The sequence below is a fragment of the Triturus cristatus genome, chromosome 5_2 (genome assembly GCF_964204655.1).
Source record: "Triturus cristatus chromosome 5_2, aTriCri1.1, whole genome shotgun sequence".
NCBI classification, from domain to species: domain Eukaryota; kingdom Metazoa; phylum Chordata; class Amphibia; order Caudata; family Salamandridae; genus Triturus; species Triturus cristatus.
The window spans coordinates 448,326,613-448,340,170 of NC_140588.1; the positions used below are offsets into that span (position 1 = coordinate 448,326,613).

At 45.9% G+C, this 13,558-nt stretch overlaps 1 protein-coding gene across 1 annotated transcript in view; it reads right to left on the reverse strand.

The window, feature by feature from the left end:
- PKD1L1 (polycystin 1 like 1, transient receptor potential channel interacting) overlaps positions 1-13,558 on the reverse strand; it is a 1,386,277-nt gene that overhangs the window by 422,276 nt on the left and 950,443 nt on the right. The window contains exons 43-47 of the mRNA XM_085607392.1: positions 12,475-12,691; positions 10,948-11,121; positions 9,979-10,098; positions 9,809-9,875; positions 6,769-6,872 (exon numbers count right to left, since the gene is read on the reverse strand). Coding sequence (XP_085463518.1) covers positions 6,769-6,872; positions 9,809-9,875; positions 9,979-10,098; positions 10,948-11,121; positions 12,475-12,691 — 682 coding nt within the window. The remainder of the gene's footprint in view (positions 1-6,768; positions 6,873-9,808; positions 9,876-9,978; positions 10,099-10,947; positions 11,122-12,474; positions 12,692-13,558) is intronic.

The window sequence follows — 13,558 nt, forward strand, 5'->3', positions numbered from 1 at the left end:
TTTTATACACAAGACGACCCACCGTGAGATGGTCCATTTGTGTACGGCTCTCCCCTTCTTAGCACCTACGTATCCAACAAAAAGTTGGTCGTCCACCCGGCACTGTCTGGTGCGGTCCAAATAAAAGGACAGCGCACGTTTTGGGTCCAGACGGTGGAGCCTCTCTTCCTCTTTCGAAGGATGCGGAGGCGGAAAGAAGGTGGGCAAAGTAACCGATTGCCCGATGTGAAAGGGGGTCACCACTTTCGGAAGAAAAGAAGGACGAGTCCGGAGGACAACCTTGTCCGGGTGAACAGAAAGAAAGGGAGGCTTAGATGACAGAGCCTGGAGCTCACTCACCCGTCTAGCCGAGGTGATAGCAACCAGGAAAGCAGTCTTAAGAGTCAGAAGACGAAGTGGACAATTGTGAAGGGGCTCAAAGGGAGCGCACATCAGTAAGGTCAAGACAAGATTCAAATCCCACTGAGGCATTACGAAGGGGACAGGAGGAAACATGTGAGTAATGCCTTTAAGAAAGCGCGAAACAACAGGGGACTTGAAAAGAGAAAGCTGATCAGGAAGCCGTAATAAAGCAGAGATTGCAGAAAGATAACCTTTCAAGGTGCCCAGAGCAGAGCCCTGCTGGGCCAAAGAAAGAGTAGAACCTCAGAAAGAGGGGCTGAAAGGGGATCCACAGCCTTTGCTGTGCACCATGCCACAAATTTGTTCCACCTGCAGGCGTATACCGATTTTGTGGAGGGACGCCTGGCTGCCAGAATCACATCACAGACTTCAGGAGGCAAGTCAAATGGCATCAACTGTCGCCGCTCAATCTCCACGCATGGAGGTGGGTGAAGACTGGACAGGTTTGGGTGGAGGACCGTCCCCTGCTGCTGCGACAGAAGGTCTTCCTGAAGAGGCAGTCGTATCGGAGGATCGATTGACATACTGAGTAGCTCGGGATACCGGAGCCACTAAGATGACTTGGGCCCGGTCGCGCCTGATCTTCTTCAGCACTCTGGGCAGAAGTGGTATATGCGGAAAGGCGTACAACAGACCGCAACTCTGCTCGCGACGAAAAGCGTCTCCGAGCGAGTGCCGCCTTGGAAATTCCAACGTGCAGAACTGCTGACATTGCGTGTTCTCTTCGGTGGCGAATAGATCTAACCAAGGCTCTCCCCACTGCAGAAAGAGACCTTGCGCCACGTCCGAGTTCAGACGCCATTCGTGATCCATCATGCACCGGCGGCTGAGTTCGTCCGCTCTGGCGTTCAGAGAGCCCGCCAGATGTTGAACCACCAGGATGATGCCCTGGTGTTCCAGCCATGTCCAGAGGTGCAGAGCCTCCTGACAAAGTGTCCACGACCCCACCCCGCCCTGTTTGTTGCAATACCACATGGTGGTGGTGTTGTCCGTGAACACCTGCACGACACTTCCCCGGACAGAGGGAAGGAAGGCTTTCAGTGCAAGCCGGATCGCTCTCAGCTCCAACAGGTTGATATGGAGTTGAGACTCCGCCGGAGACCAGAGGCCTCTGATCTCCGCCTCTCCCATATGGCCCCCCCATCCCAGGAGGGACGCGTCCGTCACTACTACGTGCTCCGGTTGGGGTAGAGAGAGGCATCTGCCCCTGACCCAATCGCGGTCCGTGAGCCACCACTGCAACTGTTTTGCAGTGCCCTCCGAGATCAAGACATGGTCGGACAGGTTGCCTCGATGCTGGGCCCACTGAAACTTCAGGTCCCACTGCAGAGCCCGCATTCGCCACCTGGCGTAATGCACCAACAGGATGCAGGAGGCCATCAGCCCCAGAAGCCGCAGCACCAACCTGAACGAAGCCCAGGATAGAGGCCGGAAGATGGGAATCAGAGCCTGAATATCCAGGACCCGCTGTTCCGGAGGATAAGCCCGGAACTGCGCCGAATCGAGAACCGCTCCGATGAAGAGGAGCTTCTGGGAGGGACTCAGGTGTGACTTGGGCACGTTGATGGAGAACCCCAGCAAATGCAGGAGGTCGGCCGTAGTCTGGAGGTGGGAGACGACTTGCTGGGGCGAGCCCGCCTTCAACAGCCAGTCGTCGAGATAGGGGAAGACTGGAACCCCCGATCTGCGCAGATGAGCTGCGACCACCGCCATCACTTTCGTGAACACCCGAGGGGCACTGGTGAGGCCGAAGGGGAGCACGGTGAACTGAAAGTGCTCCTGACCCACCGTGAACCGCAGGTAACGCCGGCAGGACGGGGATGTGAAAATAGGCGTCCTGCAAGTCCAACGCTACCATCCAGTCTCCAGGGTCGAGGGCAGCCAGAACCTGAGCTGAAGTTAGCATCTTGAACCGTTCCTGGCGGAGGAAGACGTTGATGCTCCTGAGGTCCAAGATAGGGCGTAGGCCCCCTTTGCCCTTCTTGGGAACCAGAAAGTAGCGGGAATAGCAACCACGGACTACTTCTGGACCAGGAACGCGCTCGACGGCCTCTTTGGCCAAGAGGGCCGTAACTTCCTCCCGCAGAAGATTCAAGTGATCCTCCGATATACGGTGGCACTGCGGTGGTATGGCTGGAGGGGTCGTCTCGAAGGGGAGGGAGTAGCCCCTTCGGACGATTTGCAGCACCCACCTGTCCGAAGTGATGGATTGCCAGTGGAGCAGGTGATGGCGAACTCTGCCGCCCACTGGCGTGGAATGGGCCTGAAAGCTCGGACTAGGAGGGCTTTGAGGCGGATGCTGCCGGGGTGGATGTGGACTGACCGTCACGTTGTCCTCCTGTACCGCCATGGCGGAATCCACATCCGCGACTGCGTGCAGGTTGGGTCTGCGGCCGGTGGCTAGGCGGACGGGAGGAGGCACCCCTTCCTTGGCCATGAAAGGGGCGAAAGGCGGAAGTTTGCGGCCGTGGGGCCGAGAGACCCAAGGACCTGGCCGTAGCCCGGGAGTCCTTAAAACGAGCCAGCGCACTGTCCGCCTTCTCACCAAAAAGATGAGTGCCATCAAAGGGCATATCCATGAGGGAACTCTGGACATCCCCCGAAAAAGACGTGGACCGCAGCCAGGCGTGGCGCTGAGGCGCCACCGTGGTGAAAATCGCCCTACCCAGCGAGTCCGTGGTGTCTAGTCCACAGCGTATGGCATGTCGTGCTGCATCTCGCCCATCAGCAAGCGCCTGGGAGAGACATGTCCGGGCCTCCTCCGGACACAGGGGCAGCACGTCCTCCACCGTATCCCACAGAGAGTGGGAGAAACGGTCCAAGAGGCAAGCGGTGTTCAAAGACCTCAGGACCAAACTCAGGGAAGAGAACAGCTTCTTTCCGAACTGTTCTAGCCTCTTGGATTCTCGATCCGGAGGGGCGGATGGGAAGGAGGATTGGGAAGTGGAGGCCTGGATAACCAGACTCTCGGGGGTGGGGTGTTGGGACAGGAAACTGGGGTCGCCCGGAGCAGGGCGGTGGCGCCGGGCCACGTTCCGATCCACAGGAGGAACTGTGGAGGGCTTGGACCAAGTGCCCTGCATAACGTCTATGAGGGCCTCATTGAACTGCAGCAGAGGCTCAGTGGAGCTTGCCTGACGGTTGAAGCACCTCTGTGAGGACGTTAGTCCTCACGGCCACAGCAGGCAGCTCAAGCCCCAGGGTTGCGGCTGCCTTGCGCAGCACCACTGAAAAAGCTGCACCTTCCTCCTAGGCCACAGTCGGAGGAGAGATGAAACCAGCGTCCGGGGAAGTGTCCAGACCACTGGCATCCCCCAGTTCGTCTGCCCAGTCATGTGAAAGTTGGCCCTGTATGGCCATAGGGTCCTCAGACCCCTCCCAGTCGCCCCCGTCATCCGATTCCTGATAAACAGGAGGAATGATCGGAGCCGGGTGGTAGATTAAACGGTCATCCATCGGCGTCAGGTGCGGCGTCAAGAAGCGCTGCACTGGCGCCGGGCCCGGACAGGGGCTAAACCGGGGAACGGCGTCGTCCGGAGACGGCGCTGGGGGCAGAACCGGTGTCGGCTCCGGCGGAGGAGGCGTCGTGAGGTCGACCGGCGCCGGCAGAGATCCAGGCCTGGATCCCTCGGGGACCTGCGGCATCGGGACCGAAGTTGTCATGGATTTAATTTTCTATAATTAATATACACCTTCAGAAACAGTGGCATCTTTCTGAAAGATAAAAGGCTATCTCCAAAAATCCTTCCAATATAACTATAACAAGTAACCATTGCTTATGGTGCTCGAAAGATGAAGTTATGGCCATGGGGCAGAGAAAGGGTGGTTTACCTAAGGCACACAGAGGGCATGGTGATCCTCCACCCTGGCGCATGATTCACCAAGTGACACCAGGAAGATCTTAGTTCAAAGGAACCTTCTTGAGAATGGCCAAGTATCAACCCTCAACATAGTCCCATATGGTGTTTTGTCTTGCAGCTCGGGAAGACCACAACTGGCTATCAATTGCATCTTTATTTAATTGAATTATTGAAATTGATTTAATAGAAATAGCATCAAGTGGTACCTGGATTGCAACCACACACCCCTGGTCCCAACACAACCCAGATTTAAAGACAAGTTGAGCTTCATCTAAAATTTCAGAGCTCGATTTCAGAAACAAAACAGGGGAAGACGGAAATTTATAACCAGTGCAACTAAGCATGAAACAGATCAATATAATGGTACCCAGATATTGCTGTTAGGAATTTTATCAGAAGTTACAAGACATTACTAATGAAATCAAGCCCAAGATAGCACAAGAGGCATTGCTAGAGTGACCAGAGCACAAATATGCAGACTGGTGATTCAACAAGGGATGAATGGCTGTGAAGTTAGACCCACATCTGTAAGGAGGGGTGCAATGAACAAAACATTAAATATCACAAATAGGCTTACTATAGTCAGACAAACAGCATGAAGAAGCAATAGCAACAGAGGCAATGGGAACTCCTCCGTGAAGAAGCCACCTAAAAGTGTTCAAAACATTATTGAGCACAGTGGCCAATGGTGCAGAAAACTATCCAAGAAACATCAATGCTGTTAGAAATTTGATATCAGACTTCCAGAAAATTGAATATATACAAACAAGAGATCAAATGCAGCTTTAACATCAACAGGTAATGAAGAATGCTAACATGATTTGTGCAACCTCAATGTAGACCAAAAGAAATCAGATTCAAACAACACTTGGAACAGAGTAACGCCAGGACCTAAAAGTCATAGAACGATTAGAGAGGATAATCAGGGCTCTAAACAAAACTATAAAGTCTTGGGCCCCGACATTTCTCTCTAATGACCTTTGTTTTCCCACTTTTGGTCAACAAAGCCTCCCATCCAGAATCAAAGAAAAAAGCTTGAAGAAACACTCTGCAAACAATGAAAACCGAAGGCCCCAAATTATTATAGGCCCATTAACTTGAAAGAAAAGACTTATCCTTTTAGAAAATGCTTAATGCTTTGCAGGGCCTTTGGTTGGGATTTTATTTTTGCCTATAACTGTGCTTAGGGTGGTTCTAAGAGGATGGGACCACCACGGAATCGTTCAGCATGATATGCTCTTTGTGTTCAAGGCATCTGCCTAGGTTAGATGGTCCCCAAAATCATCACCTCTCTCATTGCCTGATATTTTTAATTTTCAAAGTTTACTTTTGTGAATTGGTTATATGCTTTGTAGCATGTAAAGTTGCCTTATTAAAGCATTTGTGGGTGCAGTTTAATAGCTGACTCCGCTATGTGGAGAATGCGTAGTTATCAAACCTCCTCCGCCACCTCCGGCAGCAGAGCGGAGTTCATTGCCCAGGGTTAATAGCCATGCCCATATTTTGCAATATGTCCCTGAAAGGAGCTTAAGTGTGCCTCTAATCAGGAAGTGAAACAAAAAAACGATAGGTGGTATCCTCACCATAATCTCCGGTACTGGTAATTACTCTAGATTGCATTCAGGTACATCATTCTTTTGTTCACTGTGCCGACACAGACACCTACCAACCACGTCCAAATCAGTCTTGTCTACGCCACAATAGGGACAGTCTGGGCTGAGCTTCTAGGCAATGCTATCAATGCAGTGTGGTGCAGCGGGAGCACTATAGCAGAGCTGCTATCTGCCCCACGACCTGCACTTATAACATGTAAGTGAGGGACGGAATATTTAAATTACCAGTCACTGGTCATTTTCTGGCTGACACCATCGGCTTGATCAGTGGGGGAGGGAGGCTGCCAATGCACACCGATTCATATTCAGTAAAAAAAAAATCCTTCTCTCAACAATAAAGATCCTGCACACATAGAGTTTGCCAAAACTGATACACATCATACAACGTGAATTGAAGACGTGTGCAACAATAAACGCACCTTCACGTGAGATGTATTTGGGAGGGTACAGACCCAAGAGCAGGGACGGCAGGTGCAAAGATGAGCACCAAAAGAAGTTTTGCGGGTAGAGCACAAAACAGACACAATGTAAGGAGGGGAAGTGTCTATGCGCAGCTGACATGAAAGCATGGCCACTGCAGGGCTACTACCTTTCAATCCAAAACATTTTGCCACAATATCAGTATATAGTAATATGGGACTGACCAACTAGTGTAACCTGAACAGTGATGACATTTCAGAGTTAACACAAATGTTTATCAGCAACTGTAGTTTTTATGGGTTAAAAAGGAAGAAGAGTGTGTACGAACGCTAGCGACAACTTCTTCAGAGTCAATAGATACCTCAACGGTGTGTCACTCAAATTCACAAAGCAGTTTTTGGTTCTCAGGTGAAATTTATCACAGAATGATGTCCTAATAGAAGGAAAGTATCCAATGATCAGAACTGCAGTACCTCATACTTCTTTTTCCAAGCCTCATGTGCCCACTGTTGGAAATTCTGCCAAGTTAGGTAGGATTCAAAAGTGATGTCATCATCCATCAGGGAGCTTTGATGATCTGCAAGTCATAGCATACATACACATCAGAATAGATTTATCCCAGGACTAGGTTCACAGTTCTACTGTCTAAAAGGGAAATTCCGAAGATTAAAAACATAGGGCCCGATGTACAATAATTGGTCACTAATTGCACACCCGGTTTTTGTAATCAGTTTTTAATTTTGCGAAGCGACCTATGTATTGATAGGTTGCATCACAAAATCTCCATCACCAGAGTTTGCTCTACCTGCTTAATGAATATTAATGAAGCAGGTTACTAACATATATATATGCAGCTTTCAGACTCCTTAGTAATTGAGATTCGGAATTAGTTGCAAAACACCTATTGCAATTCGGAAAGCCATTTGTGCATCTTAAAATGTGTTTAGTAAATACCTAAATCTCATTTTGCAGTTGTGAACCCTCTGATTTTGTGACTCGCAGGGTACCCAACTGCAAAATGCTTTAGCACTTCGGGCCCATAGTAACTAACTAGTACATTAAAGCATAAGGAATACGGCATGTCAATTATTTCGACTATCGTGAGATGACACCCTAGATCATTAACAGAAATACAGAAGTATAGTAATAGCATTCTTAGGGCCTTACAACCGGCAGTCCTGGTAACTCCAGGGGCCAAAGAATACCAGAAATTGCATGTTTTTGGGCAGTAACATACAGGAGTCGATGGTTCCCTGCTCTTCTCCACATGAATTTCCACCGGTTCCTGAAATACCACAATTTGTAATCCCAGTGAGGCTGGTAGCTCCTGATACTGCTCCTATCAGGATTATCACTCATAAAATCAGGCTCAAACAATAAATCAGATACTTAAAGGCTAACTACCTCTTCAGGTTTTACGGTCATATACCATTACCCACAAGTCGGACAAGCAAATGCAAAAAAATGAATAGATTTGGGTTTGTTCAGTATGGAATCGTATGATTTCGACTATGACAAGATTATAGCAAGTTCACATAGTGTTGCTGAGTCAGAAAGGAGTGTTTTGGTCGGGGGCATTTTACAGAAAATGCTCGATATGGTCTATTCTTTCTTCATTTTGTTGCTTTGGGTGTTTCAGTGGTATACTGTTTCCACCCATTTTACTGTTATGTTCTATCCCCTTCAGTAGATTTTCCAATAGATCTTCATTTTGGAGCAGGAGTAGTGCATTTGCATTCCTACTTTTACCTCCTCGTCAGGTTGGTGTTAACCACCTAGTACCATGCTTCACTTAATTCTATTTTACAGAGGAATCTTATCCACACAAGTTTAGGTGGATGGAAAATGCTTTTCTAAGATTCTATCATTGTTCGTTTGATCACTTTGCCAGCCCAGTTCAGACCCAGCCACAAGCAAATCAGTCTTGACTCTGTTACTTTATGGAACAGTCCAGCCCGAGCTACGCTCAAACATGGCTATTGTATGGCAATTTTTATGCAGTTTTTCTTTTGCTTGCCCTTTGTTTCCCCTTTGCATGTTACAACTTGGCCCTTTGTTACCTGCAAGCCCCCCCCCCCATCCTCCAAATTGAATAGTAAAATAACTAGCATTGGTGATTGGCCAGGTTGTGCCTCCCCTACGGAATCTATCGCTCATTTTCTTTTTGCTTGTCGGGCCTACAGCCAGGTTAGATCTAGATGGCTGAAACCCGTATGTAGAAATCTGGGCTGTAGGTCGTATAGGGTGGCCTTGCACATCCTAACCTATGAGACGACAGTCCCCAGTGTTATCTGTGGGACTGCTAAGTTCTTGGGGGGGGCCTGGAGGATCAGACAGAGGTTACTTAAGAAGTGTTAGTTATTGAGCAGAGCTCCAACTTTCCTTGCCTATGCCCCAGTCCTCAGCCCTACTTAAAGTCGCTTACTGTTGCTGTATTTGTCCTCTTTCTATACTGTACTCATTGTAGAATATCCCTTTTTCTGGGGCTTACGAATTATGTTGTTCTAGACATTGTTAAAATTCCTCCTTGTATATATGGGAACCCCGCTGCTGCAGGGGTTTCTTATTTTAAACACTGTTTTTATAATGTTTTATACTTTTATGATATTTTATATATCGAATAAAGTCACTGACTGACTGACTGACTGACTGAGATTGGCTTGTTAGTAGCCACATGACCAGCGAATCATCAAACAAGCACATCTCACTTTCATCTGTGCCTATCATGTGCTGCCTATTTAACCAATCCCACCTAAGGAATCCAAGGGAAGGGCAGACAGGTAAAGGGCAGCTTCCTGTGGCACCTTCCCCGTTTGGGCTTGGAAAGGACCAAGGCCAAAACCGCCGGCTCTCTTACTCCTCTGATCTTTCCCTCCATTGCTGCTCCTCTTGGTTCAGTATCCACCATAACCTTAGCCTAGTCTCCCTTACACTCAGGCGCAATATCAATCACATTCTGTGATAATGATTCCTCGAAGCAGCTTTCCTTAAAAACACCTCTGTGAATTAGGATATTGGTGGAGACGAATATTGCCCCTCGGTGGACCCCTCATCATTCCCGGGTGGTCATGGGAGACCATCAGAACATTTTCTTCCCTGCCCCTCATCTATTCGGCTCCTCTCTCACTCCTTGATGACCCCATAGAGCTTACTCCTATTGTTCTTCACCCGCAGCCACCACTCAGCCTGAGCTATACTTGCTGATGCACCATGTACCTCTCCCAGACTCTCTCTAGTATCTGCATTACTGCTCAGAACCTCTATTATCCAACGTGTTAGATTTGTGCCGTGCCTTAGATGCACGAGTGCACAAATGGTGTCTGTTGCTGCCTTTGTTTATAAATTCACAGTTCCTGGTTTATAAAATGGTCTAACTGCCCAAAATGAAAAAAAATAAAAAATAAATAAAACATACACATTTTGCAGTTATTAAATAGGTAAAAACGATTTCCCGTAACGACCTAGCAAAGGCACACAAAAAGAAAGCTCTCAAAGAGAGCAAATGTACAACACCTTCCCGGGAGCACATCTGAGGCCCTCTGGTAGCTTTGGATTGTTCTTCACCAGAATCCTTGTTCCTCTGTTTCATAGAGCAGGGAAAAGACAATGAATTACTTAGTAGATTATATGAAAATAGATTTGGGTGCACTGATGCTACATTCACTTAAAATCGGTATTTTTACCTTGCTGAGCCTGAAGAGCAGAGACAGTAAAACAACCACTGGGAGGAAAATGAGAGTTGTGATAATACCAGTCTTCACGGACGCTGAGGAGATGGCAATGAGCCCGAACTCTGCTGTATACTACCGAAATCAAAAAGAGCGCATAAATGGCACATGGCAGTGACAGACAATATGAAATTATGTTTTTTTATTTACAGAGAAGGAGAGCCAGTCATTGATAGTGACTTCAGCAAAACAGTACCTCGAGATGGGACGTTTCCTGTTTTTTAAGAAAAGGTGAAGCAATTTCTTTACTGTAAAAGCCTCAATGTTTTAACAGGTATCCAGCATTCTGGCCATTCGACAGCATCAAGGGTGTTTTATGTCACAATTTTAGATTCCATAATTTAGGATTACCACAAACTCAGCCTAATATGCCTCTGTACCACGGTTGCGTATTTCAATTTGAAAAAAAACATTTATTTTTTTCCTTTTTCATTTTGTTAAAACTTTTAATTTGTAAATATTTAAGTGTAAACCTAACATTGCTTACTTTTTCCCTTTCACCATATACATGTATATACATACACATGGGTGGAAAACGTGTGTGTGTGTGTGTTTTGTTTGCTGCTCTTACTTTAGGCCAGTGTGCTACCGCTCCTATCACTCTCTGACACGGTCTTTGAGCTGTACTGTGATCTTCAGCCTTTTGGCTAGGCGTGCACTATAGAAAATGCATACACACATACGTACATGCACACGTACCACCCAGCACTTCATTATACAAGACCTCAAATGATAAATTTGAATTATATGTATGACAACCGGAGCTGTTATATGCAAGTTTTATGCGTAGGTTTCACCTTCTTTTATTTACCTCAATCTAAAATGTACGGAACTGATATTTTACTACAGTACAAGACACACAGGTCTTATAAGATCACTATCACATCTCCACAACATTCAGAAAATACAGAGGCTCAAACTTACCTCGTCTGTTCTGGAGTGAATTCGCCATATATTTACACACATGTATCCCAAAAGCAGCACAAGACACACAGTGAGCCGCTGAGTGTGGGTGAACCAGCTATGAGAAGGTCGACTGTACACCGAACCCCAGAAATGAAAATCCTCCAAATATTCTGTGAACCTACAATACAGAAGCTAAAACCAAACATTGTCACGTTAAGGTTTTCTCATGGCTAAATACAACAAGCATCAGAGGTGCAGATGCGTACATAACGTTCAGCTCAATTCCATTATTACTCACTTTTCTCAAACTGGTCATAACGTTTTTTCTACCACTAAATGGTGCACACTTTTCAGCTGTAGAGTTTCTTACAGAGAGAACGTAGATTTAGTTCATCTTAAGTACCACATCTTTGCTCTACAAATTTCCAAAGCACAAACTGTATTGTCGAACAGCTCACAACTTATGAAACTTTATCTTCTTTAAAAACTTCAGCTACTTAGTGACCTCTTTGAAAACCTTTAAAATCAATCGTGACAGGACTGATTTCCAAATGGCAAAGAATTATTGTCTGATATGATAAAACAGTCATTTATTAGAAACATTTGGTGAAAATGTACAGGTGCAAAAAATCTAAATTAAACGCGGCTCAATGTAACAATGCATCTTTTGTTGTGCAGCTTCTCCTCTTGAGTAAAGTCAAACTTTTCAGTCTAACCCTAGAGTTATTGCTTGGACTTGCAAAACTTTAATCAAACAGTATGCTGCTATCAAGCTGCCCTAGCTCTGTTCTTGCATGATTGTTCAGGGTTTGGTCTACAATAAAGAACCTGCAGCAGATTAACGTGTTGGAAAACAAAGCATACAATAATATGAGAAGATAGATGAAATAGTGCTGTAAATCAAAAGATAATTATTTTCAACTCCAAGAATCACATATGGGATACTAGCAAAGTCCCTTTCAGCACATCTCTCTACCATTTCTCCTTACAATCTATTTATTCTCAGCAACATACACTTTAGGCAAGATATGTCAGAATGAAAAACCCAGTGCAGTAGCCAGTCAAGTGGGTTATGATTATAAGAAATACCATAATGGGACCTGCAGAAATGTGCAAAGTAGTCAGCTTATTGAAAACCATAAACTTGGTGCCCCTCTCTCTCACACTTCTTCATCCATCGCACTGCTAATTGCTGCATCTCAAACTGATAACTTAACCTGATAACCATATCTCGGGGGTCACCACGCACAACATGGAAACACTTACAATGTAGGATCAAAACACAGACAATACACTTCCAACCACAAACCCTACACTGTAGTGTAATGCCCATGTAGACAAGTGCTTTAGCTCCTACATAGGAGTAATAAGTGCTATATGAATGTTGCAATACAATACTATACAATCCTGAATAACCTATTTCAATACTATACAAGCCAATAATGCAGACTTGCAGTACAAAAACGACCAAAAGAGTGAATGTAAGTAGAGTCAATCATTCACTCTATCTTTCAACTTCCTATGGGCCCAACATAAAATAATTACCTCTCTGAAACCAAGTCCGTTGCCGATGGAAGTGAATTCACGTTCGACTTTTCCATCTCCTTCATCCACTGCCAGCCAGCACTCTGCAGGGAAAAACCAACTGGTACCTGTGATCAGGTCTTTTACAATCACATGACTGATGTACCAGCTTGGAGAATGCCCGCTGTTGTTGTGCCAAAGATGGATTTTCCAAATTGGTCCAAGACTATCAGGAAGGCTGTGAGAAGAAGTCATTGTTTTAGAATATAGACTTTCCATAAGTTCATTTTCTGAGTTTGCAAGTACCTAATGGCTAAACATTAATTTATACATCTTTATTCTAGACCTCAGACACACCACAGATCAATCATACCTACATTTTCCTTTCAGAAAACTAAAGCAATGTTAGTGTAACCAAATGTTTACTTTTTTAAAATTAGGGAGCAATTAGGCGACTGAGATGATGGGTAGTAAACAGATGTGGAAAGAGGGTGTTGTACTTACGCATTTATCCTCCTCTAACTATTTTAGCCCCTTAAAAGACACGGTCATACGGAGCACCGTAGCAAGAGGCAGCACAAGTGGATTATGAAGAAGTAACGGAATGGACTTAACATTCTAAAGCCTGCCGGTGACTCCATGAAGCGTAATGACTGAACGCTTATAAGGCACAGATACAATTGATCTGACCTCCCAAATTTCAGAGTGGTGAGTACACCATTCCATGTAGAACAAAAGAGTTTCTACACACACAATCGGTCCTGACGAAAGCCCCAAGAATGCACAGAGGGCTGAAACATGTTGACCAACAAGAAGTGCGTACGATAAGTCACTCATTCTAAACGCACAACTCTATTTTTAACCTCCCACTCACTGCCTCCTAATAAATTGAGGTTAAAAGTGACTTAGGGATTTTATCATTTAAATTCTCTCACTTCATCACGAGCACATATTCACTTTTATTTCTGACCACTACTGTCAGTACCAGAAGGTCTTCCTCCAGGTGGAGGTCAGCATTTTACAAAACAAAAAAAAAAAAAAAAAAATGACCCTATGATGATGCTGAAACAGTACACTAATGGCGGAAAATGAAAACATACCGCCC